The sequence below is a fragment of the Cyprinodon tularosa genome, unplaced genomic scaffold (assembly GCF_016077235.1).
Source record: "Cyprinodon tularosa strain WSP-4 unplaced genomic scaffold, ASM1607723v1 ctg16, whole genome shotgun sequence".
Classification (NCBI taxonomy): Eukaryota; Metazoa; Chordata; class Actinopteri; order Cyprinodontiformes; family Cyprinodontidae; genus Cyprinodon; species Cyprinodon tularosa.
The window spans coordinates 945,265-970,975 of record NW_024038437.1 but is presented as its reverse complement, the minus strand read 5'-3'; the positions used below and the strand labels follow the sequence as shown (position 1 = coordinate 970,975).

Below are 25,711 nucleotides of genomic sequence, written 5' to 3'. Positions count from 1 at the left end.
AATTTTAGAGCTGAATTGATCAGTTTTTCTTGAGTTCTAATTCAGATTTTATAGAAAATTGTAATTTTAACGATATAATTTATGAAATAGAAATAGAATTTTTATTAAACCTAATTGAATATAAATTTCACTTCTTGCAGCTCTCTTATTATATTTTAATTCCTTGCCCTATTTTTTATTTCATGCTTTTCTATCCCCATGAAAACACACTGGCCCCCTCCTGGCCCCCTCATACATTTGTTCTAGAACCTCCACTGGGTGCGCCCCATTCTCCGACTTCGAATATATTTGAACAAAGTTAATTATTAAGATATTGAAATTCAGAGTCAGCATATGTGCGTAGTTGCTTGTGTTATTGCACATAATTAAAATTGCAAATGAATCAAGCCCGACCTAGAATAATTATCTGTGCTTTTAAGAGGAAAACTCCTTAGGGTCCAGCCTTGGTCTCCTCCTCCTCTAGAAGCAGAATGCCTCCTGTGTTACGCCCTCATCCTGCTGGATATGTGCGAGCTGTGATATAAACATGGTTTAACCCAAACCGGACGCGATGAACGCCACATGCGCCCTGCTGACTGTTCTGATCCTGGTGTGCCACACTGAATCCATCTGCTCCCCGACCTCCTACTACAAGAACTGCTGGATCCGGCGCTTCCCGGGGATCCTGATCGACATGGAGGAGTCTCAGAGGAGAGGAGCGCAGCTGCTGAGGTCCTACCCTGAAGAAACGGCGCTGAAATGCAGCCGCAGCTGCTGCCTCACCAGAAACTGTAAGTATGACTTTAAAGTTTTTGCTCTGCAGATAAATTAATCTATGCTCATTTCTCCTGATTCTGATTTCACTTTCTTTCTAAAGTTTCCTGTAACCTGGCCATATTTTACTTTGATGCCAGCAATGAGAATGTGAACTGTGTCCACCTGCACTGTCCAACCCTGGAGAGCTGCATACTGAGGCACAGGGACAATGTTGTCCTCTATAACATCACAAAGGGTAAGCCAAGGTTCATCTGATGGAAATCAAAATAAATTTAAATAGGCCATCCCCCCCCCCCCCCCCCGCCCCCCCAATTTGTCAAATTAGAACCAGACACTCAGTGGCGGTTCTAGACCAAAAGTACCAGGGAGCCAGTCTGTTTTCATGGTGGCACAGAAAAGCATGAAATAAAAAATAGGGCAAGGAATTAAAATATATTAAGAGAGCTGTAAGAAGTGAAATTTATATTCAATTAGGTTTAATAAAAATTATATTTCTTATGAGGTCAATATACAGGTGCTGGTCATAAAATTAGAATATCATGAAAAAGTAGATTGATTTCAGTAATTCCATTTAAAAAGTGAAACTTGTATATTATATTCATACATTACATACAAACTCATATATTTCAGATGTTTATTTTGTTTAATTTTGATGATTACAAATGACAACAAATGAAAATCTCAAATTCATCATATCAGAAAATTAGAATATTGTGAAAAGGTTCAAAATTGATGGCCCCTGGTGCCACACTCTAATCAGCTAATTAACTCAAACCACCTGCAAAAGCCTTTAAATGGTCTTTCAGTCTAGTTCTATAGGCTACACAATCATGGGGAAGACTGCTGACTTGACAGTTGTCCAAAAGACGACCATCGACACCTTGCACAAGGAGGGCAAGACACAAAAGGTCATCGCTAAAGAGGCTGGCTGTTCACAGAGCTCAGTGTCCAAGCACATTAATAGAGAGGCGAAGGGAAGGAAAAGATGTGGTCGAAAAAAGTGTACAAGCAAGAGAGATAACCGCACCCTGGAGAGGATTGTGAAACAAAACCCATTCAAAAATGTGGGGGAGATTCACAAAGAGTGGACTGCAGCTGGAGTGAGTGCTTCAAGAACCACCACACACAGACGTATGAAAGACATGGGTTTCTGCTGTCGCATTCCTTGTGTCAAGCCACTCTTGAACCACAGACAGCGTCAGAAGCGTCTTGCCTGGGCTAAAGAGAAACAGGACTGGACTGCTGGTGAGTGGTCCAAAGTCATGTTCTCTGATGAAAGTAAATTTTGCATTTCCTTTGGAAATCGAGGTCCCAGAGTCTGGAGGAAAAGAAGAGAGGCACTTCATCCACGTTGCTTGAAGTCCAGTGTAAAGTTTCCACAGTCAGTGATGGTTTGGGGTGCCATGTCATCTGCTGGTGTTGGTCCATTGTGTTTTCTGAGGTCCAGGGTCAACGCAGCCACATACCAGGAAGTTTTAGAGCACTTCATGCTTCCTGCAGCTGACCAACTTTTTGGAGATGCAGATTTCATTTTCCAACAGGACTTGGCACCTGCACACAGTGCCAAAGCTACCAGTACCTGGTTGAAGGACCATGGTATCCCTGTTCTTAATTGGCCAGCAAACTCTCCTGACCTTAACCCCATAGAAAATCTATGGGGTATTGTGAAGAAGAAGATGCAATACACCAGACCCAACAATTCAGAAGAGCTAAAAGCCACTATTAGAGCAACCTGGGCTATCATAACACCTGAGCAGTGCCACAGACTGATCGACTCCATGTCACGCCGCATTGCTGCAGTAATACAGGCCAAAGGAGGCCCAACTAAATACTGAGTGCTGTACATGCTCATACTTTTCATGTTCATACTTTTCAGTTGGCCAACATTTCTATAAATCCTTTGTTTTTATTGGTCTTCAGTAATATTCTAATTTTCTGATATGATGAATTTGAGATTTTCATTTGTTGTCATTTGTAATCATCAAAATTAAACAAAATAAACATCTGAAATATATGAGTTTGTATGTAATGTATGAATATAATATACAAGTTTCACTTTTTAAATGGAATTACTGAAATCAATCTACTTTTTCATGATATTCTAATTTTATGACCAGCACCTGTACATTCATAAATTAGAATTTTTTCACTCAATTTAAGTTAAAATTACCATTTTCTATCAAATCTGGATTAGAACTCAAGAAAAACTGATAAATTCAGCTTTAAAAATGTGAGTATTTTTTTTATATTTAATAAAAAAAAAAACATTTAGCAGATGAAAACTGGGAAACTATCTCAATACCACTGAAGCTATCACCGTATTGTTTTTAAATAATTAGTAAAACATAATTTATAAAGAAAAAAAATTAAATAGATCCAAAGCACCTATCAGTAACCATGTCTGTTCCAGCACATATCATCATTAGAATTTATTTTAAGTATTATTTCTTCAGTACAGGGGCCAGGACATGATTTACAGGGGCACTGGTCCCCGTTGGCCCCTGTCTAGAACCGCCCATGCAGACACTTCAGGTAAAAGTTTGTATGCTACCAACTAGAGACATCTTTTGCCTTTTACTAATAGCTCTTGTTCAATATGAAAGGAGCACTGTGCCGGCCAAGGTTTCTACCTCCTACTTGTACAATTTTATTCATGAAGGCCTATCTATCCATTTTTAAATAATGCATATATTCCTTGATAAGTTGCAGTAATAGATGAAGAATAAACTTCACTAAACCATTGTAAGCTTTTGAGCCAATGTGAATCTGCCTTTTAAAAATGATATAAAAGAACAGCTTTCCATAGCTATAAGTGAGGACCATAAATATATTTGCTTTGACACTGTTCCATTGCATATTTAGGTTCACTGTCCTGCTGGTTTCTTTGTGGATTTGCCTTGAAAAAGATTAATTTGTTTCCCCATAAACTCTGACCAGTTTCACTGTCCCCGCTGAAGAAAAGCATCTTCAGAGCATGGTGCTGCTAACATGCTATCTGCTGTGCCTCACTGTGGGTGATGTCTAGAGCGGGATGCAAAATGTTGGTTTTCCATCGCACAAAGGGTTTTTTGGTTGTTTCCCCACAATTGCGTAGCTTCAATGACTTGTGGGAAACTTTAGTCTATACTGGTGTTTCCAAACCTTTAGTAGTCGTCATTTCAACATATTCTCTCACCTAAACTGCGGATCTATAGCTCCTACAGAGTCACATATTGGCTGTCTCTGATTAATGCCGCCTTTACCTGATCTATTGTTTATGGGGAACCAATTGCATAGTGTTGTTGAAACTCAATGCTCTTCTTGTTTTAATGGAACGATAAAGTTTATGGTATATGAATATGTCTTTACCATACATTCTGAGATACATTGATGTATATTTTACAATGTGCATATTGTTTTATGTTAAAGTTGAAAGTAGCCAAATAAAAAAAGAGAGGATTCCAAGGGTGATCCAGAGGATAAAATACTTATCCTCATGTTCCAGGTGTGGATCCTGACCTGTTGGTGTTTGGGAAACACTTCACATCCAACGTCCGCGTGCTCCCCCACCACTACAGTAGGGTGAACGCCTCTGATCCGCTGCCCTCAGACAAGCGGCAGTTCATCCATCCGCCTCCTCATCCTGCTAAGCCTCCCACCTCTTCCTCCCCTGAAGAACCTTCCATTCCAGGGACGGAGGCAGACACCAACACAACCCAGCAGAGCATTCCTCAACTTACAACTGATTCTCCGACTAAAACCACCTTCTGCTGCACCGAGCGAAACCCCTCATCCTCAGAAACGCCCATCCAAACAGAAATCCTGCCAGCTGCTGCCACATCTACCGAACCAGGCGTCACATCAGATTCAGTTACCAACACGACTACCGTCAACCTGGAGACAACTTCAGGTACAACTACAAAACCCTTCACACCTATCCCTACCCATCATCCAACCACCACAATGCATATGCTGGGCAGCAGCTCTACAACAGCCTCAGCTTCAAAGAGTGGGACAGAGAACAGCAGCACAGTAGGACCCACTGGATGGAACCACACTGAAGATCAGGATGGCGGTGAGGAGGACACCAAAGGGGAGCAGGGGCCTGGATGGCACATGGCTGCCCACACTCTGCTGGTTGCTGTGGCCATCTGCGTCACCCTCCTGGGGAGCTGCTGTTGCTCTGTTCTGCTGGTTGTGAGCTGGAGGGGCCAGAGAAGGAGGACGGGCCGCTATCGCACATCCTGGAGAGGAAAACCAGCCTCCATGCGTCTGATTAAGTATGTGCTGGTTAAGGAGAATTCCTGAAAAAACCTCGGCTCCATGACAATGGGCCAGTTACTGGAAAACCAAAGCATATCAGACTAAAACTTTTCCACTGAACATTTTTGATGAGAAGCTGGAGGAAGAGACACCGAGAGTTGCTGTGCACTGCTGGTCAGCTAGTTAAAAAAGGAGTATACTGTACAAGAAATCAGACTTTCTGGGTAATACCTCTATGGCTTAGAGCTTTAATGAACAGAACCTGTTATTAAACAGCTACATTTAGCTCCTTATACATGTTGGATATAAGGAAAATTCACACAGCTGTAATATTCCATATTATAAATCTGCTACTCATTGGATTGGGTGTTCCTCCTTTATTTTGCTAAACCCTAAAATACACGAACCGACCACTGTAGTTAGTAAACCTGTTGAAGCACTTTTCAACAAAAACATCTAACAACATGGTTCAACGTAACATATTTTTGCATGTAGACTTCATGAAAATGAATTTCTGAGATTCAAACATGATGCCACAATTAAAGGAAATAACATCACCAGTTGTCTTTACTTTATCTTATAGCAACACCCACTGCAGCTGATGGAGAAATATTTTTTCCAACCAGGAGGGAAACTTGCAGAAACCTGATGGGTGGGATGGAAACTGAAACCTACCATAAAGTTATTTGAATGGAGCTTTTAAAGTTCGAAGAGAAAACTCAAACAGTTTCTCGTATTATAGTTTTATTTTAGTAAAAAAAAAAAAGATGTACTGGATATTACAAACAAATTTATTTTGGAAAATAAATACCACAGATATTCGAGGTTATCATAGTACAGAAACAATGCAGGCTGAGTTATTTGAGTTAAGATGTTGTTTTCTTGTTCTTGGTCACCATCTTCCGATCAATCAGTTTATTTTCCTCTGTGATGGTTTCACACGTTGAGTACCTTCTTGACCGCCTCCTTGTACTGCAACATGCTGTTCTCGTTTGCTCCTTCGTTCTTTAGCCTCACAACTGAGTCCTTATACTCCTGCACCTCCCCTCTAGCCAATAGCTGCTCTCTAACTTCAGCCTCCTCTCCCTCTCCAGCCACTTTCATGCGCAGCAGCGTGTCCAGGATGTTCTTTTGGGACGGGCTGTCCTCCCAGCTGTACTCCTCCATGTCTGCAGCAGTCTTCTCCGCCTCCCAGGCCTCAATTTTCTGAACATAAAAAACACAGAACTAAAGCTTTACAATATGAAATTAGGATGCCTTTTACTTAATTGATTAAATATCTCTGCCATTAAAGACAAATGACATCAGATGTGGCCTTTGAGGGCAGGTAGCGTTCATAAAAACCACCAAATATATCATTGAGCATGAATCCATGCCACTTTAAGTATAACAATGATTACTGCATCCAAGCAATCCTTTTTAATACCTAAACATAAAAAATGTGCAATTAAATAGTTATCATTTAATTAGGGCTGAAACAGCTACTCGGTTTAATCAATTATCGAAATAAGCATTAATTATTTTAGTAATCGATTAATCGTTAACTGGAGTATAGAGACTAAAATATGCCTTTAGCTCACAGAGTGACCCAATAAGAGCAGTAATTATATAAAAATTGTAAAAAAAAAATATGTAAAACATTTTGCATTTAGGATGAAAAATGTTTTTTTTTCTGTCAATATGCCCTATCAAGAACTCCTCAAGTGTAAAAGCTTTTGTTTCACAGGGTTTAAGTTCGTAAAAAATCTTTAAGGAACCTTTGGCCATCCGATTAATCAAAAAAATATTCGACAGATTAATCGATTTACAAAAATAATGGGTAGTTTCAGCCCCACGTTTAATACACCACCTGTAGTTTTTAACATGTAGCGTCTGGCTACATTTATTATATTGCCCCAAGCCTTTTCACAATTCATCCCATCGCAGCCTTTTAAGTATTTTGCAGGAATTTAATATACCAAGGACCAAACACAATGTGATGTCTGGAACAAAAATAACTAAATTGTGACAAATAAAATCTGAAAAGTGTGGTGTGCTTTTGTGTTTGCCTGAAATACCTGCTGCTAGCGTTTTAAAATATTCTTTACCAAATAACCTGAGTCAGATTGGATGCTTCTGTGAATGTAAACCACAGAGTCTTGGGTTTGGACTTTGATTTGGCCGTTCTGAAGGCATCAATATATTAAGGTCTAAACCATTTCTTTTCACTCTGGCTGCCTGTTGTCCTACTAGACCAGTCTCAGGTCTTCTGCAGCCACCTACAGATTGGCTTCCAGAATTTCCCTCTAACAGACCTCATCATCTCCCTGTGTACCAGCTAGCTTCCCATATTATAATGTTGCCACTGCCGTGCTGCATGTTGGGATGGTGTGTTCAGGGTGATTTGCACCACTTCAAATGTTGGCCAAAACCTTTCATTTGACTTTTTTTTGGTGAAGGAAAGCAAACATTTCCATTTATTCTGAGATCTGGTTTCAGAGTGAGAGACTGAAAACAAATCCACACCACTTTTCTGAAAATGAGAAAAACCCTGTATGCATTTTCTTTGTGTTGATCTATCTGGCATATCCCAATAAAGTAACCAGATCCAATGTGACAAAATTAATTTCAGGGCATACAAATACTGCAAAGATCAGAGTCTTAACTGATATCACTCTAAACTGCATCATGCAGTTCTCCTTTGGAAACAAAAGCTACATATTTAAAGTCTCGTCTTTAATGACACGCTAGCAAAGTATTCCTCTTGCCCTGTGGAGCTGTCATCAGATTCCTTGGAGAACAATGAGAGCCGTTATCCAGCAGCAGCGGTGCTTCCATCCAGGTGTTTGGTTGTTAATGACCATCATTTACTGCAATACATATCTGACCGTCATCAAGTCCTCTCTGGAACAGAATCAGGCACCAATTGAGAAGCTCCAGACATCTCATGGATCAGTAGCCTTCTTAGAATTCCAAAGAGAGGAGTTTAACACCTATTCTTTCAGTTATTTAAAAAAAAAAAATAGTGGAAATATTTAATTTTTCTGGATTTCAGATATTAAAAGAAGTATTAACTACGAAGGTTAAATCATCCATCATTGAACAGCCTGTTCGGTAAGCATGCAGCCTACTTTGTGATGTGTTTGCAGACAAAAGGCCACCTGTACTCCTGATTGTGTACCTTCAAACAAAGCCGTTTGGGTAGACAGCTGTTGGGCATGGGGGTGGGGGGGGCAGGTCTCCCCTTAGGCCACTAAAAGGTTTCTAGCAGTCAGCTCCAGAGCTGATTGGGATTAACAAACGCTGGAATTAGCAGGCGCGGTCTCCCACTCCAAATGGGGTGATGTTATCACCTCAGTGGCTGCTAACAATTGGCTCCTTTGTAGGCTAGCGTTACAACCTGATCACTACTCTACTCTAAACTCTTCCAAAAGCCCGCTGGACAAGCACTGTGCCTTCCATTGTGTGTCCAAAAGGGCAGCGGACAGTGTTCTGCTTCCTGACTCGAACACCTTTTTCCCTTCATGTGTCCAAGCCATGACAGGAAGGAGCTCCTGAAAGCGGAGGTCTGACCAACAAAGGGAGTCGTTTTCTTTTATATGCCAGACTCCGAATGAGTGGGGACAGTGCTGAGGCTAATGACCCGGTGGCAGACTGATCTGATGCGGTGTGGTTCGCTCAGAGAGAATTAAGGTCAACACCTGATATGGAGAGTCTGTTTTTTAACTCATCAGTGAGGAAATGTCAACTAGACAATGCTTCTGTTTGCCTTCCTTCTGACGGTTTAGCTCCAATGTCTCCTTAATGGGTTTAGTTCACAGAGAAAGGTGGACAAGATTTCCCCAGGAGAAATATGCCGAGTCATCCTAAAGATGATCCTACTGGAGACAACTGTAATTCTGAAGAGACCAATGGGTCTAGAATATAAAATATGTAAAATGTGGCTACGTTTGACCCACAACTACTAAAAAATTAACAATTATTCAAAAAATATTGTTTTCCAGTTAGACTGCTGTTTTTTTTTTTGTACTTTTTTGTTTCTGATTAAACAAAGTTCTTATAAGCAAAGATAACAGCAGAAAATAACATCAGTGTTGAAAAAGCAATCCAATAAAACTTGGGAAAGCACCAATGACATGTCCCCCCGAAGCTAAAAACACTGAGCATTTGCTTTAACTCATTTACTCTTTAATGTCACTGAAAGATTTTGGGCCAACTCTCCATTCAGACACACTGCTATGTTTTCTACTATGATCCACAGGCTAATCTATAGTGATCTGCATGGCATCAATGGACAAAAACAACAACAGGTAAGTTTGTGATCTAAAAGCAAATTTTTTAATTCATAGTGAATCCTTCACACTGATCACAGCACTTTAGACGTTTGATGATTTGTTTGATGCCCTTCTGTACGAATCATTGACTCTTTCCTCCATCCAACTTTTCTTTCTCTATGTATAATAGCTCTCATTGTGGTTTGCTGCCTTAAAAAGAAGCTTTTAATCTTAATTAGGGCTGCAACTAACAACTGTTTTGCTAATCGAACATCTGTGGATTATTTTTTTTAAATCGATTAATAATCGGATAGCAAAAGATTCCTTAAAGAAGACTTTTTGCAAAAGTGAAAATAAAACTTTGTGCTGAATAGAGCATATTGACATATGAAGATTTTAATCTTACATGCAAAAGGTTAACATATTTTTTAAATTTAGCTATAATCGCTGTTCAAGGTGAGTTTCTCTGTCAGCTAAAAACATTTCAATCCAGTCAACGATTAATCGAATATTTCCATAATCGATTAAATGTTTCATCCCTAATCTTAATCTTTTGTTCAGTTTTCTTTACACTGTGGCATTGGTTGTTATTTTACAGGGTTGATACAGGAATGAATAACTCTAATTTAATGCTTTAAATGCTCTTTTAATACTCTTAGACAAGTACCCATGACTCTCTATATATATATATATATATATATATATATATATATATATGACAAAATACTTCATCATATTTACCATGGACAGAATGAAGAAATTGTTTTTATAAACTTTTTTTTCTTTTTTTCTGAACACCACTATAAATCACATTTAATGAATGTTGATGCTAATTAAGGCCATAATTTAAGAAATAATGTAAGGATTTTTATTGATTTTTAAACCCCGCTTTAAGATGTTTTAGTATTTAATTAAATACCAGGCATGTACTGTTTAGGTGATTGATTGAGTCTTGATTCTTGAGTCTGCGTTTTGCTGCTGAAATTGAACCAAAAAGTGTGTTAAGTCCAATATTTATTGGTCACTGCAGTTATATTATCATATAAAGCCAGGTGGGTTCGGATAGGCCACTTTTGTGATAAAATAATTAAGAAAAATACTGTCAATTAAATAAGGTCATCTATGAAAAATAAAAGGGTCACCGTTCATATGAGAAACTTAAGTGTAACAGAAGAGTAAAAACAGACCGAACCTGATATTACATAAGTAAAACCAAGGAGGCGATGTGTTTGTTTTTTAAACACCGCTTGGAGAAAGTTTTCAGAAACATCTAAACTTAAACCAAATTGGGAAAAGGCTAAAAGTGACAGTGGGCCTTTAGATGAGCAGATGATAGTTGAAAGAGAGCACAAAGGTCAGTAAAGAAAAGTTCAGACACTTATGTGGTTTTTCAGAGGGCATAAACATTTTTGAAAAAAACAAACTTCCTAAAACCAGAGAGGAGGTACAGGTACACACTGACACAGCAAAATGAACAAAAACAATCTGTTCAACTCACCCAGGATTCATGATACAGAACAGTTAGCAGGTACATGGCATATTCGTAGTTCTGCTGTCTCAGAGGGCAGCTGGACACAAAGAAAACATAAAATATTTAAAGTATGGTTCATTTTCCTTAGCATGCTGTGTTTTGATAGGGTGTTTTTTACCAGTCTGTTTTGATGCTGAGGATGTCTGAGTCTTTGCAGTATCTCTCCCCAACAAGCTTCAGCATTTTCTTGCGTGCGTGGTCATCAAGGTTCAAACTGGACAACTTAACCTACAGGAAGTGAGAGTTGAAGTAAAGGTTCTTCAATGCAGCCATAAATGCTACGAATAATCCCTAAACCTCTTTGCCAGGATAATGGAGGATTAGCAGATTATAAACCGTTTTCTGTTTTTTTAACGGCTCCTTCTCATCAATTTAGAAACGACACCCTACAACCGCATCTCAGTGAATCATAATTACATTCAAGAGTTGATTTATTTCAACTATGTCCTCCAAAAGGTGAAAGGGATGTCCCCATATTAACCAAAAAATAAATATAAATTTTATCTTCTATAATCTGATATTTTCACGCCGATAGAAACTCTCTGCTTCTGTAACTCATTGGTTAATTTCACATGTTTTACTGGGAATCCCCTAAAAACAGATAATCCCCACCAAAATCATAATATATCTTTTAATCTCAAATATATTTCAAGCATTTAAGACACTAAATATAGACCACTATATTTGGATCATTTCTGACTGCATTTAACTCAAGGTACAGCTATTGAGATTAAAGGCGTCTTATTCCGATGTCAGGATGCAGTGGGTTTACAAACGTGCTCAGATATGGTGAAAAAGATGCAGGTTAAACTGAGTAGATGCAGAAAACTATAAAATCTCAGACATTTATCATTTTTATTTTTTACCTGAAGAGATAGAAGCCTGGCATCATGCACTTGTACTAGATTTGTGAAATCACTTTTAGAGATTTGCTCTCCAATTTATCTTGAGGTCTAATCCCGCTGGATTAATTTCTAAGTCCTACCTTGCTGGTATAATCTAAAGCAATGTGTCTGGAGAACAGATGGTCAGTGATTAATAGCAGATATTACAGGGGAAATCACTAATGCGCCTGTATCTTCGCTGTCCTCACTAGCTTTGTCTCTGTTGACATGAGAATGTTGTTGAAAGTTTATATTGTGTGGAATTTTCCAGTTAGATTTGATTGGAACAAAGCGAACTGCATGTTTACTCAGATCTGTAATAATGACCAGGCGCTCTGTTTATGAGCCTTAATTTTATTTGGTTTATATTATGAGGGTTAGGGGGCTGCAATGATTAATCGACTCAATTGTGGGGGAAAAAAAGACTGATGTAAAATTTCCATATGCCAAATAGATATAAACATTGCAGCATGTTTCAGTTTAGTGTAAATGGCAAGCATTTCACTACAGCGGCAGCAGAGGGCAGTATAGCGTTAGTTCTCCAGAGACTTCTATCATGTCAATCACTCAGAGAAGTAATGGCCAAAAGTTGAGGGGAAAAAAAATTGAAAAGTTTCAGAAATTTGTTTCTTAGATAGAAATGTCACTTGTTAAAAGTACCATTTTCTTCACAGGTGAAGAAGATGGATGTTAGTTACTGACCGATTCAGCTTTATGGAGCTAAATCGGTCTCAATTTTTACAAATACACATATGTGATTCATACATGGTGGACTGATAACCACTCATTTCCTATTAGTGGTCATCAGTCCCATAGAATGGCTCTGTGATTGGTTGCAAACCATCCCCTGTATAAAAAATGCATTTGTGATTCGAGCTACGTCAGGAGAGTCTCAGAAATCCACACACAAATGAAGTGAAATTTAAAGACCACTGGTACTTTGTAATTTAATTTATTATTGTTTATGGACCAGAAATACTTTGGCGAATCATGTGCTGTGAATGTGTGAATCTTGTATGCTTGCGTGAATCGTGCTGTGTGTGTGTGGAGCTTGTACTGTGCATGTATGAATCACATATGTGTATCTGTGAAAATTGAGACCGATTTAGCTCCATACAGCTCTCTAACCCACTTTTACAGCATATTCTTTGACTCTACAGGGTGCCGGTGTAGATTCTCATCACCCGTCTGCTTTCTACTCCTATCTAAGTTAGTTATCAGGCTCCTCTCCTGTGGAACCAATTACCAATTATGGTCCATGAGGCAGACACCCTGTCTACTTTTAAGGCTAGGCTTAAAACGTTCCTTTTTGATAAAGCTTATAGTTACAGTGGCTCGGGTTATCCTGAGCTATCTCTATAGTTATGCTGCTATAGTCTTAGACTGCTGGAGGACATAGGGACCCCCATTTCATCATTCTATCTCTATTCTCCCAATCTGCAGAATCTGTTAGTTCAATCTCTAACGTTCTGCTCTCTCTGCTTTTTCTCATAGTAGCTTCATCTGGTCTGTTCCTGTTTGGCTGTGATTCCATCCTGGAGAGAAATATCAGCTGTGCTGCTTCCATCAACACCCTTGTTTAAAGATGCTGGAGATCGGCCTGTTTTCCAGTGTAGTCCTGTTTCTCTGACCGTGACTGGCTGGATGTGCTCTCTTCATCCTCTGACATGGGAGCTGACTCGGAGCTCGTCTGCCTGGCTGTGTGTTTCCTGGACTGTTTTACAGCTGCTTTTTTTTTTCTCTGCTTCTGTCTCCTTGAACCCCAGTCAGCCTCAGCAGATGGCCGCTCACACTGAGCCTGGTTCTGCTGGAGGTTTCTTCCTGTTAAAAGGGAGTTTTTCCTTTCCACTGTCGCTACATGCATGCTTAGTGTGAGGGATTGCATTTGAGTCAATGAGTTGATGCAATCAACTGGTTTTCCTTCGATAGAAAACTTTGAATCAATTTGACTGTATGATCTGGTTGAACTGTAAAGTGTCTTGAGACGACATGTGTTGTGAATTGGCTCTATATAAATAAACTGAATTGAATCTTAAGCTTAAAAAAAAGACTGATAGAAAGTCTATGCTGAATACATATGAGTCACAATATATGATGGGAAAAGGCAAACATCAGTTTCATTTGTCATTAAGATTAATGGTTGAGTTTGATGTCAAGCAATATAATGGTGAATATAGCTATAGAGTATAAATGGAAAGGAATAACTTGGTTATTCTTCATGTTTTTCCACTGCCTAACGAAAGAAATCAAGCCTGTCTGCTAGTATATGGATATCCTCATATATTAAAATGCAGCAAACATCAAGCATAGTTAAAAGTTTCAGGCTGGAAAGATCTTCTTTCAAATAAATATGGATGTTTATTTGAGGTTTTAACTGTAAAAATATATAAATATTGATGTAAATACTATTAACAACATATGAAGTCGGCTACATTTCAAATGTAGTCATAAAAATGCTCAGATATGTTATAATGTCAGTAATAAAGGTAAAAAATAAAGGAAAGTGGCGACAAACAGGCAATAAAGGAATATTCAGAGCGCATAGACTTCAACAAGTGGGTCAAAACAATTTTAAGCAACTGAAGAAAAATTTTAAATAACAGAATTAGAAGATTCAAAAAAATTTGATCCACTAAGTGAAAAAAAACAACAAATGAACAGATTAATCGATTATCAGAATAATTGTTAGTTGCAGCCCAAAGTATTCAATAAATGCAATAATTCATCATCCTTTTTTTTTTAACAACAGATTTGTTTGTTTTTTTCATGTGTTTACGCACATGGCTCTAGTCTGAAAGAAAGATTGCGTATTGATGGATTAGTGTTAGTACGAGGATTAAAGAGGAATATTAAAATGTCACAGAAAATATTTAGTTGGCTAAATGTTTTATGACTTTTCCCCCAGTAAGATCTGTTGGGGAGGAAAAAAATAAATAAACAAAAGGAAAAATCCGAGCATGTCCAAGACAAATCTCAGTCAATTTACACATGTAAACCATCTAGTTTGTGAATGAGTTTTACTCAGACTGTGTGTCAACTGGTCAGTGGGTAAATCTTTAATCTCGAGGTACAATCAAAGTTCAACTCTTCTATTTTGCGTCATCATGTAGAAGCAGCAGTTCTGTGTTTTTCTGAGCAATTTTTAGAAACTCACTTTGAGATGAACAATACGAGCTGAGGGGTTCCTGACGGAGGGGCCGGCAGACACGTAGTCTGAGCTCTGGATTTTAATGGGAAAATGCTTGTCACATTTGGCATCAGTGTCCAAGGCGGAGGGCCACTCTGTGCAGAACGCTAGACATATTTTTATGACAAAAAAAAAAAAAAAGAAAATATTTTTAATCAAAGCAAGGATATCATCCTCTCAGTGTTTTAGCAAATCAAATGAGTGCTTACGCTTCAGAGCTTCACAGTGTTTCTTTATGGCTGCCGGCGTCAAATGCAGAAAGTGTGGTATCTGAAACATAATCAGACGACAGTATAAAAATTTTTGTTCGAAGAGAAAAAAGAAAAATAAATACTTTCGCCCTCCTCCAACTGCTGGGTGATTTGGCATTTTCAAACAGGATAATGATCCCAAATATAAATAAAACCTGGTTAATGAATTTATAGAGCAAGTGAAACTCATAATCTGTGGAATTTGAATTTAGTTTAACCCTAAAGGTTCTGTTGAGAAAAGGAGTCCCATATGTAGACAGAACTATTTCAAAGTGCTTCCTGATGGCTATGAAAAGCATGTGGTTGAGGTGAAACATACAAATTGACATTTACCAAACACATAGTGGCGTTTTATTTATAGAGTGGCATCTATATGTACAATTCTGACTTTGAATATCAAAGAAACATAATAAAATCAAACACTGGGATGTATTTGCAGCCGGTACAAAAATAACGTATGTTATTTTGTATATATTTATATATATATATATAAATTTATAGATATATATAGATATATATATATATATATCTATATATCTATATATATATCTATCTATATATCTATATATATATAGATATCTATATATATCTATAAATAGATATCTATATATATATATCTATATATATATATATATATAGATATATATATATATATCTATATATATATACACACACACACACACATACACACACACACACACCTACATACACATACACATATACACACACACACATATATATACATATATATATATAAATATAAGGACTTTAATAACCTGAGCAAATACAAAAAATGCCAAGATTAGAAAAATGAAATGTATGGAATCATAACAGCCTTGTAACATCAGGGGGAAAAAAACCCGTATTTTCACGACTATAAGGCGCGCTTAAACGTCTTTTTTTTTCCCCTCAAAATGTGCGGTGCGCCCTTTGGTGCGGTGCGCCCTATGTGTGTTGTAACTGCGACTTTTGAGACCACCTCATTGAGGAGATGATGAAAGAGTGTCTGAGGGAGGTGAATGTAAGGAGACCAGTATGGGGCCAAAATGGTAGCTTTAATATTTGCAAATGTGTGTGGAGAGTTGTGTGTCTGTATCTCGATTTGTGTGTGTGCAGTGGGATTTGAAAATGTGTAAATAAATCTGTAAATGTGTGAGGAGATTTGTGTGTCTGTACAACAATCTGCAAATGTGTAAAACTACTTGTGTGTAATCCGTTTTGCAAACGTTATTTTTGTACCGGCTGCAAATACATCCCAGTGTTTTACAAATCTCAGTACACATTTGCAGATCTGAATACAGATTTGTGGATTTTTTACACATTTGCAAAAGGGATTACACACAAGTAGTTTTACACATTTGCAGATTGTTGTACAGACACACAAATCTCACACATTTACAGATTTATTTACACATTTTCAAATGAATAAAACAAAATGAATCCAAGCAGATTATATAAACAAACAGAATCCTTTAAATCTGGGGGAGTGCTGGTCTAGTGGTTAGGGATACAGATGATGGAATCCTGAAGTTCTGAGTTCATGCCCCACTCCCACAGACTGCCACTCTGGCTCTCTGAGCAAAGACCCTTAATCCCTGATTGCTCCCTGGGCGCCCCACGATGGCAGCCCACTGCTCCCTAAGGGGATGGGTTAAATGCAGAGGTAATATAATATGAGGCCATATAATGCAATGAATATAATAAACAATCCATGTTTTAATCTGCTGTCTAACCTTTCACAGGTTAGTGATTGATTCACATGATTATACTGAACTGTATAATGGATAGGCAGCTGGAAAATTAATACTCAACTTTTTGATAATGAAATACATTCTTTTTTTAAATTGCAGTGGCTATGAGAAATAAAACTATTAAGTTCATCAGCTGAAAATCCACCAGTAGAATTTCCCGAAGATTGTTCTAAGGTGTAAAGATTAGGGATGGTAATCGAAAACTGGTTCCATGGCACAGTTTGGCAGCTCGCTTAACGATTCTCTTAACAATTCCAGGCAGCACCAGAGCCTAGCGTTGGGCAGCACGACTTATGTCACATTTTTTATGCAAGTTACACACAGGGTATTCAGTAAGCAAGTACGACGGGACCAGGCGTAAGTCTAGAAACGTTTGGCTTCATTTTAAGGAAGAGAAAGATGGCAACAAGCACTTTGCAATCATTGCAAAGTGGCAATTACATCCGCGGGAGGAAATGCAGAAACACCTGAGCACACAACATGGCACACATTTTAATGAACAGAAGCTAAAGTTGCGACCAGCATGGAAGGCAACTCTGGTGGCAAGTAGATAGTTTTACATCACTGGCTGTGCTTAATGTGGTTCCTAGTAAATCATATGCCATTTCTGAAAAAAAAAACTAAAATCCTATCTCTCTTTGGGGTTATTAAACATGCTATGAAGTTGCTCTGCAGTTCAGGGTGAGAGAGAACGGTGAAGCTCGTTTATTTAAATCAGGGGGGTGATGAGTTTATTTCCCGAAATTGTACAGTAATGCTTTTTCATTAAACGGATGCCTTCTCCATTAGATTTAGATGACTGTGACGAGACGAGTAGCCTGGCTGGCTCAGAGGCAGGCAGCTCCCGATCACTGCCTCCTGTTTTCGCCGAGGCAGGCAGAAATAGAAAGTCCCAGGCGAAGGTAGACGAATGTCACCGTGAACTTACCAAGTTTATTGTTTCACAGAATCAAAAAGAGAATCAGAATCGTGAAAATCGTATCAATTCCAAACCCTAGGAAAGATGCCCACATGCAGCCTGCTAACCTTATTTCACATTTTTTACTGGATTAATCTTCTCACCTTGGAATACAATTGTGGTATTATGAATGAAAACCTATGAAACGGGTTAAACAACTGAGCCTTTTTTCCTTCCACTAAACTTTCCATCTAAGTGCTTAAAGCAGTCAGGGAAGAGCTGACTTCATTACAAACAGTGACCTATTATCAAGCGTTTCAGTGAACGTCAGATAAACTACAGTCAAGGCAACAGTCCGCCCTCTGATTCTCTAGAAATGTAATTTTTTAAATTTAATTTAGCTATAATTCGAACAGAACTCTGGGTGCCATTATTCTATATGAGGTAAGAGTTTAGGTTGTTCAACTTGTTTACAAAAAGAAATAATTTACCAATGATATTCTAACTGATTAACATGAACCTGTGAATCTGGGTGCTCACCATTCAGCCAGGGAGCACAATTGTGTGAAGAGCTAACAGCTTATTCTTCATTTTCTTACCAAAATGATTCACAATAAACTGGGTTTAAAAAGGAATGAAGACAAAATTATAAAAACAAAATCCTACTGATCTTTTGAGTAGAGAACATTATATAAGTTATAAAAATCACAATAGGTTTTCCTAATATCAGAATTAGTGTGGGTGATAATGGCATAACATTGCTCAAATGTTCTTCTCTGATCTCTAAGGTGTGATGTTCAAGCGTTTTAGCCAAGTATGTGATTTAGTTCCTTCAGGCAGAATGAAACCAATATTGTCAGGCCACCCGGCAGAGTTCCAGCTGTGACGAGTGAATGTAGTGAATCTGCAAGTGGCTCCAGTCCAGATGGGGCAGCTGTTGTTTGGACACTGCAGCTCAGTAATCCATGTGCAGAGACACGGGTGGGGGGGGGCTCCACTAGCAGTGCAGCAGCCCTCACTGCCATCAATGGACTTAGCTCATCAGAACAAATAAAACTTGCATTTCAGAGATTATTGTAAATCAAAGGGTTTGAACCACAGATTTTTTTTTCTTTTTTTATGCTGCGATCCTTCAGGCATCATGAAATCTGACCTTTACTAACTCCAGGTTGCCCTTCTTCTCCGGTGAAACGCCTCCCTTCACGGGGTAACCCATCCTCACAGGAAGAGGGACAGCATTTGACCTGAAGGGGGTTGCTGAAGGATAAACCGAGGTCCAGTCCTGATCAACGGGCATCTTCCCAGTCCTGGGCTCCCCTGGCTAATTTACCAAAAGGAAAAACACAAAGAGCAAAATCACATTTGCATTAATTATAAAGGTGACGTCACAGATTCATAAAGCAAAACTTTTTTTTTTTTTTACATGAAATAAATAAAAAGTGTTAACTTGCATCTCTCCTTGGTCTTCTGCCAACAGATCCTCGACCACCTCGTTCTGAAAGCCAAACAATGACAGGATTTCCACTTATATAGCATATATAGTTTCAAAATATATATATATATATATATATATATATATATATATATATATATATATATATATATATGTATATATATATATATATATATATAAATGTTTGGACACATAAAAACAAAACAGCCATCTCAAATACAATGTTCTGTAGTTGGTATGTAAAACTAATAACCAGCCCAAACCCCTGGCGATGGTGGATTTCTGGAGAACTCTCCCCACCTCTCTACCTACTCTCATCAACACTGCATGTACTTTGGATCAAAAAATTTCTTGGGACATTTGATAATCCACAAAAACAGACACTGAAAAAGACCCAATAGTCATTATTCTCTGATGTAACTCAAGAAGTAAGTTCTCCACAGCATCTGTTGTTCTTCTTTTGTTTCGAGTTCATTTGTGCATGCCTTCCTCCACCCTAGTATTTAGATGTACATATCCACATTATTTTACACAAATACACACATTAAATGGGTTAAATGCAGAATGTTAATTTCATTGCTCTGTACTTGTGAAAGTGTAATGACAATAAAAACATTATATTGATTGTTTACACAGTTGGCTTTGGAGAAGTATGGACTCAGTCATTACAGCAGGAATCGGGAAGATTATGTTAAGGAAATATAAAAGAGAAAAGGAATGATTAAATAAGTTTCCCTTCTTGTCAATATTGTGTGTTTGTGTGTGTATATATATATATATATATATATATATATATATATATATATATATATATATATATATATATATATATATATATATATATATAGAGCTTTTTTTTATTTTGAATGTTCTCATTCAAGCTACATTTCCTTTTGTATTAGGCAACTCTGTGATTAAAACTGATTCTGAGGTTCTCTATTGGAAAGTGTAGAAATTTGACTCGTCTTCACTAACATAGAAAAAATGCTTTGATTGAATCATTCAGTCATTCTCTGTATGTTTCAGTTATTGTCCTGATGACAGGTTCACCTAAATCGCAGTCTTAAGTTTTTTGCTGCCTGTAACAGGCTTTCTTTCAGGTCTGCCCCCCTTTAATTAAAGGAATAGTACACCCAAAACATGATTAGCCTTCATTTTCTACTCACCCCCATGCTGAACAACACTCTGGAGTACTTTTTTGATATCTCAAATGCATCTGGAGATCTGGGAGGCTTCTTGCTGTCTGCTGACATTCAAATAATGGAGGTGCCCAGCGCCCGAGGCAGAAAGGTCCATAAAAGTCCACAAAAAACGTTTCAATATTCCTCCATACTGCTCGTCCAATGTATTCCAAGTGTTCTGAGTGGGTAGCGTCCATAATTTACTCGAAACAAAGTCATTTAGAATGTTTTTAGAGCATAAACAGTAGTGTATAGGATTTCCTAAAAGCGCGTTCACGACGCTACGGAAACCGCGGCAGACCAAACCAGATGAAAGTGCGCATTCAGCTCGGGAAAGAACTCATGCTCTTCCTCAACACTGAAGTCCTCAGTCATTTTTCTTTCGTTGTTTCTTTCTTTGCACAGGTAAACAGCACATTTCTTCTTCTACGCTTGCATTATTGGCAGAGCAGACGCTGAATGCGCACTGTCATCTGGTTTGGTCTGCCGGCTTCCGTAGCGTCGTGAACGCGCAGGTGCGCGCTTTCAGGAAATCCTATACACTACTGTTTATGCTCTAAAAACATTCTAAATGACTTTGTTTCGAGTAAATTCTGGATGCTACCCACTCAGGACACTTGGAATACATTGGACGAGCAGTATGGAGGAATATTGACACGTTTTTTGTGGACTTTTATGGACCTTTCTGTCTCGGTCACCATAGACCTCCATTATTTGAATGTCAGCAGACAGCAAGAAGCCTCCCAAATCTCCAGATGCATTTGAGATATCAAAAAAGTACTCCAGAGTGTTGTTCAGCATGGGGGTGAGTAGAAAATGAAGGCTAATCATGTTTTGGGTGTACTATTCCTTTAAGCCCCTAAATATACACATTTAGGAGCCTGTGCTGTTCCTACTGAAAGAAAACATCTCTTCAGGATGATGCTGCCACATTATACAAATATGACTTGCATTTTTTGGCATGTAATCCATTTTTTTGTGTGTGCATATTTTACTTAATTCTTATAGAAAAAACACTTTTGCGCTTAATTTATTTTAGAGGTATCAGAGTAAATGTGTCTTCATAAAAAAGGCCCAGTTTTATTTGTTCATATCATCCATCAAATATTACTTAATGGACATCTTCATTTAAAAACATGCTGCATTAAAATATCCCATTAAATAAGAAGACTGAGGCATTCCAACCTTAGTTATATATATATTCAACTTTTGAAAAGTCTTAGGGGTTTAGATACTTGTCCAAAACACTGTAAGTAGATACAGATGAGCAGCAGGGAAATGAAACTTTATATAATGCAGTGCTGCCACCTTCTGAAACATCTTTATTTTCTCAGAAACTCTCATGCTAATCTAAAAGGAGGACACATCTGAGCTTCTATGAATCTGCAGTATGGGGCCAAAATGGTAGCTTTAATATTTGCAAATGTGTGTGGAGAGTTGTGTGTCTGTATCTCGATTTGTGTGTGTGCAGTGGGATTTGAAAATGTGTAAATAAATCTGTAAGTGTGTGAGGAGATTTGTGTGCCTGTACAACAATCTGCAAATGTGTAAAACTACTTGTGTGTAATCCGTTTTGCAAATGTGTAAAAAATCCACAAATCTGTATTCAGATCTGCAAATGTGTACTGAGATTTGCAAATGTGTAAAAAATCCAGAAATCTGTATTCAGATCTGCAAATGTGTACTGAGATTTGCAAATGTGTAAAAAAATCCACAAATCTGTATTCAGATCTGCAAATGTGTACTGAGACTTGCAAATGTGTAGATCAATCTGTAAGCACACACAGAGACACTTGTGTCTGAAGTATTTTCGCTTCAAGACCCAGAAATACAGACAAATCATTGGTTACAAGTCAAGCGGTTTTTTGGTTGGCTCTCTTTACACACGTGATTTTTGCTACTCTTCTGCCGCGTGAGATGCACAAATGCCTAGAAGGATTTGTATGTGTATTTTCGCGATTTGTAACCCCTTGCGCAGGCTCACATGCTGCCCTGACCGCAGGCTCACAGACAGCCTCTCTCTGCTGCGGCAGTTCAGCACAACTTGCTTCACATACAGCCACATACCACCAGTTGGCGATATTGTACAGTACGTGACGTTACTGGGGTCCTAGGGGTTGTACCTGCTAAGTTGAGAGCAATGGAATCCCCTCAGCTTTCTGTAAGTATATTTCTTTAATTTTTTCTATAGTTTGCATTAGTAAAACTGTTTCTTCTTCTTCTGCTTCTGTTTTATGGCGGTTGGCAAGCAACTTTATGATGTGCATTACCACCATCTACTTCAGTGGAGTGTGGATCGGGATGCTATGTATTTTCCCACTGAAAAATAAAAATAAATATTAACAATATTTACATAAATAAACTTATATCCTTTCTATCAATTTCGTTTTTTCAAGATTGTTTATCAAATTACAAAAATAATCATAAGTAGATTTTTCCCCCCAAAATATCTTGTATATTTAACTGTAATTTATTTTCTTGTAACCAACTTAATAATTCCCCTCTCTCCATAGAATATTTATAACAAAACAACAAAACATGCTCCACCGTCTCCCCTTGATAACAAAAACCACAACCTCCTGTTCCCATTCTAAATAAGTTTCAATTTAACCCCGTGTTTCCGAAACTTAATCTAGATATAACCTCTTTTTTATTCCTTTCCGTTCTCCTCATTGCACCAATTTTCCTTTGAATACTATAAAGCCACCTTCCAGTTCTATGCTCTTCCCACAGCTTCTGCCATCTTTCCGTAACCTTTTGTTTAATAATAGATTAAATTTTTTACTTACTGAATGGTATCAATATACACTATATTGCCAAAAGTATTTGCTCACCCATCCAAATTATTGGAATCAGGTGTTCCAATCACTTCCATGGCCACAGGTGTATAAATTCAAGCACCTAGGCATGCAGACTGTTTTTACAAACATTTGTGAAAGAATGGGTCGCTCTCAGGAGCTCAGTGAATTCCAGCGTGGAACTGTGATAGGATGCCACCTGTGCAACAAATCCAGTCGTGAAATTTCCTCGCTCCTAAATATTCCACAGTCAACTGTCAGCTGTATTATAAGAAAATGGAAGTGTTTGGGAACGACAGCAACTCAGCCACGAAGTGGTAGGCCACGTAAACTGACGGAGCGGGGTCAGCGGATGCTGAAGCGCATAGTGCGAAGAGGTCGCCAACTTTCTGCAGAGTCAATCACTACAGACCTCCAAACTTCATGTGGCCTTCAGATTAGCTCAAGAACAGTGCGCAGAGAGCTTCATGGAATGGGTTTCCATGGTCGAGCAGCTGCATCCAAGCCATACATCACCAAGTGCAATGCAAAGCGTTGGATGCGGTGGTGTAAAGCACGCCGCCACTGGACTCTAGAGCAGTGGAGACGCGTTCTCTGGAGTGACGAATCGCGCTTCTCCATCTGGCAATCTGATGGACGGGTCTGGGTTTGGCGGTTGCCAGGAGAACGGTACTTGTCTGACTGCATTGTGCCAAGTGTAAAGTTTGGTGGAGGGGGGATTATGGTGTGGGGTTGTTTTTCAGGAGCTGGGCTTGGCCCCTTAGTTCCAGTGAAAGGAACTCTGAATGCTTCAGCATACCAAGACATTTTGGACAATTCCATGCTCCCAACTTTGTGGGAACAGTTTGGAGCTGGCCCCTTCCTCTTCCAACATGACTGTGCACCAATGCACAAAGCAAGGTCCATAAAGACATGGATGACAGAGTCTGGTGTGGATGAACTTGACTGGCCTGCACAGAGTCCTGACCTCAACCCGATAGAACACCTTTGGGATGAATTAGAGCGGAGACTGAGAGCCAGGCCTTCTCGTCCAACATCAGTGTGCGACCTCACAAATGCGCTTCTGGAAGAATGGTCAAAAATTCCCATAAACACACTCCTAAACCTTGTGGACAGCCTTCCCAGAAGAGTTGAAGCTGTTCTAGCTGCAAAGGGTGGACCGACGTCATATTGAACCCTATGGATTAGGAACGGGATGTCACTTAAGCTCATATGTGAGTCAAGGCAGGTGAGCAAATACTTTTGGCAATATAGTGTATCATCCTTGTCACGTCAACTCCCGCAGCTGAGGAAAAAAAAAGGTAGAGGCTGTCTGTGAGCCTGCGGTCAGGGCAGCATGTGAGCCTGCGAGCCTGCGCAAGGGGTTACAAATCGCGAAAATACACATACAAATCCTTCTAGGCATTTGTGCATCTCACGCGGCAGAAGAGTAGCAAAAATCACGTGTGTAAAGAGAGCCAACCGAAAAACTGCTTGACTTGTAACCAATGATTTGTCTGTATTTCTGGGTCTTGAAGCGAAAATACTTCAGACACAAGTGTCTCTGTGTGTGCTTACAGATTGATCTACACATTTGCAAGTCTCAGTACACATTTGCAGATCTGAATACAGATTTGTGGATTTTTTACACATTTGCAAATCTCAGTACACATTTGCAGATCTGAATACAGATTTGTGGATTTTTTACACATTTGCAAATCTCAGTACACATTTGCAGATCTGAATACAGATTTGTGGATTTTTTACACATTTGCAAAAGGGATTACACACAAGTAGTTTTACACATTTGCAGATTGTTGTACAGACACACAAATCTCCTCACACATTTACAGATTTATTTACACATTTTCAATTCCCACTGCACACACACAAATCGAGATACAGACACACAACTCTCCACACACATTTGCAAATATTAAAGCTACCATTTTGGCCCCATACTGCAGCGGTGCGACATCTTAAACATCAGGTATTATAATGCAGCACATTTTTCTGAAAGCAAGTTCTACTAAATTGATCTTAAAAAATACAAAAACATCATTGATTAGAATTAGTAGTAAAACATCATTATTTAAGTTTTACACTCTCAAGTTAAGTCGACATCTTTTAACCTCCACCTTAAGAGGTGAGACTGTTGGCTAATTTGCTTTGGTAACTCATGTGATTAGCTTAGCCTGCATCTGTAGACCGTTATAGTCCTTTTCGCAATAATGACCTTTTTTGCAAAAACCTCACCTTTATTCCCAGCGGAAGAATTTACGGACAAAGCCGTGGCATATGTGACTCTGTTTGTTGTTTGCTTTAACCCCAAATTAGAAATGTTACTTCGACCTAGAGACAGAAACATCCTCCCACCGAGTAGCGCCATGTTTTCTCCTCTCACAATCTACGGAATCCGAGAAGTGACAATGCTTTGTAAGCGCGAAACTGTCGAGGTTTTACCAGTAATGAGTATTTTAGCGCCTCCTGCAGATAAAAAAAGAGATTTGCAAACCGACTGGAGTTTGTTAATGACAATCCTCTAAC

General features: G+C 38.6%; 2 protein-coding genes across 4 annotated transcripts; one reads left to right on the top strand and one right to left on the bottom strand.

The window, feature by feature from the left end:
* Window positions 1-389: 389 nt before the first annotated feature.
* On the top strand, window positions 390-13,206 carry LOC119780383 (MANSC domain-containing protein 4-like). Of its 3 annotated transcripts, XM_038280412.1 has the most exons (5): window positions 390-770; window positions 857-991; window positions 4,241-5,015; window positions 9,239-9,287; window positions 13,161-13,206. In XM_038280412.1, the coding sequence occupies exons 1-5, from the start codon at window positions 551-553 to the stop codon at window positions 13,161-13,163; spliced, it is 1,182 nt and encodes a 393-aa protein (XP_038136340.1). In that variant the 5' UTR covers window positions 390-550; the 3' UTR covers window positions 13,164-13,206. The 3 variants fall into 3 exon arrangements, with proteins under 3 accessions (XP_038136340.1, XP_038136339.1, XP_038136341.1); XM_038280411.1 differs by lacking the exon at window positions 13,161-13,206 and having other exon boundaries at window positions 9,239-9,373; XM_038280413.1 differs by lacking the exons at window positions 9,239-9,287; window positions 13,161-13,206 and having other exon boundaries at window positions 4,241-5,063.
* On the bottom strand, window positions 5,865-25,590 carry mrps35 (mitochondrial ribosomal protein S35). Its single transcript, XM_038280414.1, has 8 exons — window positions 25,421-25,590; window positions 19,205-19,248; window positions 18,907-19,074; window positions 15,063-15,123; window positions 14,821-14,960; window positions 10,901-11,010; window positions 10,750-10,819; window positions 5,865-6,204 (listed from the first exon to the last, which is right to left on the bottom strand). Exons 1-8 carry the CDS (start codon window positions 25,551-25,553, stop codon window positions 5,935-5,937), a joined length of 996 nt encoding a protein of 331 aa, XP_038136342.1. The 5' UTR covers window positions 25,554-25,590; the 3' UTR covers window positions 5,865-5,934.
* Window positions 25,591-25,711: the final 121 nt, after the last annotated feature.

Coding starts and splice junctions, on each gene's coding strand:
- LOC119780383 (XM_038280411.1), top strand. CDS start 551: ATGAACGCCACATGCGCCCTGCTGACTGTTCTGATCCTGGTGTGCCAC. Junction 992..4,240: donor CCTCTATAACATCACAAAGG/GTAAGCCAAGGT, acceptor CTCATGTTCCAG/GTGTGGATCCTGACCTGTTG. Junction 5,016..9,238: donor GCCTCCATGCGTCTGATTAA/GTATGTGCTGGT, acceptor TATGATCCACAG/GCTAATCTATAGTGATCTGC.
- mrps35 (XM_038280414.1), bottom strand. CDS start 25,553: ATGGCGCTACTCGGTGGGAGGATGTTTCTGTCTCTAGGTCGAAGTAAC. Junction 15,124..18,906: donor GCAACCTGGAGTTAGTAAAG/GTCAGATTTCAT, acceptor ATTATGTTTCAG/ATACCACACTTTCTGCATTT. Junction 11,011..14,820: donor CTCGTATTGTTCATCTCAAA/GTGAGTTTCTAA, acceptor CACTTCCTGTAG/GTTAAGTTGTCCAGTTTGAA.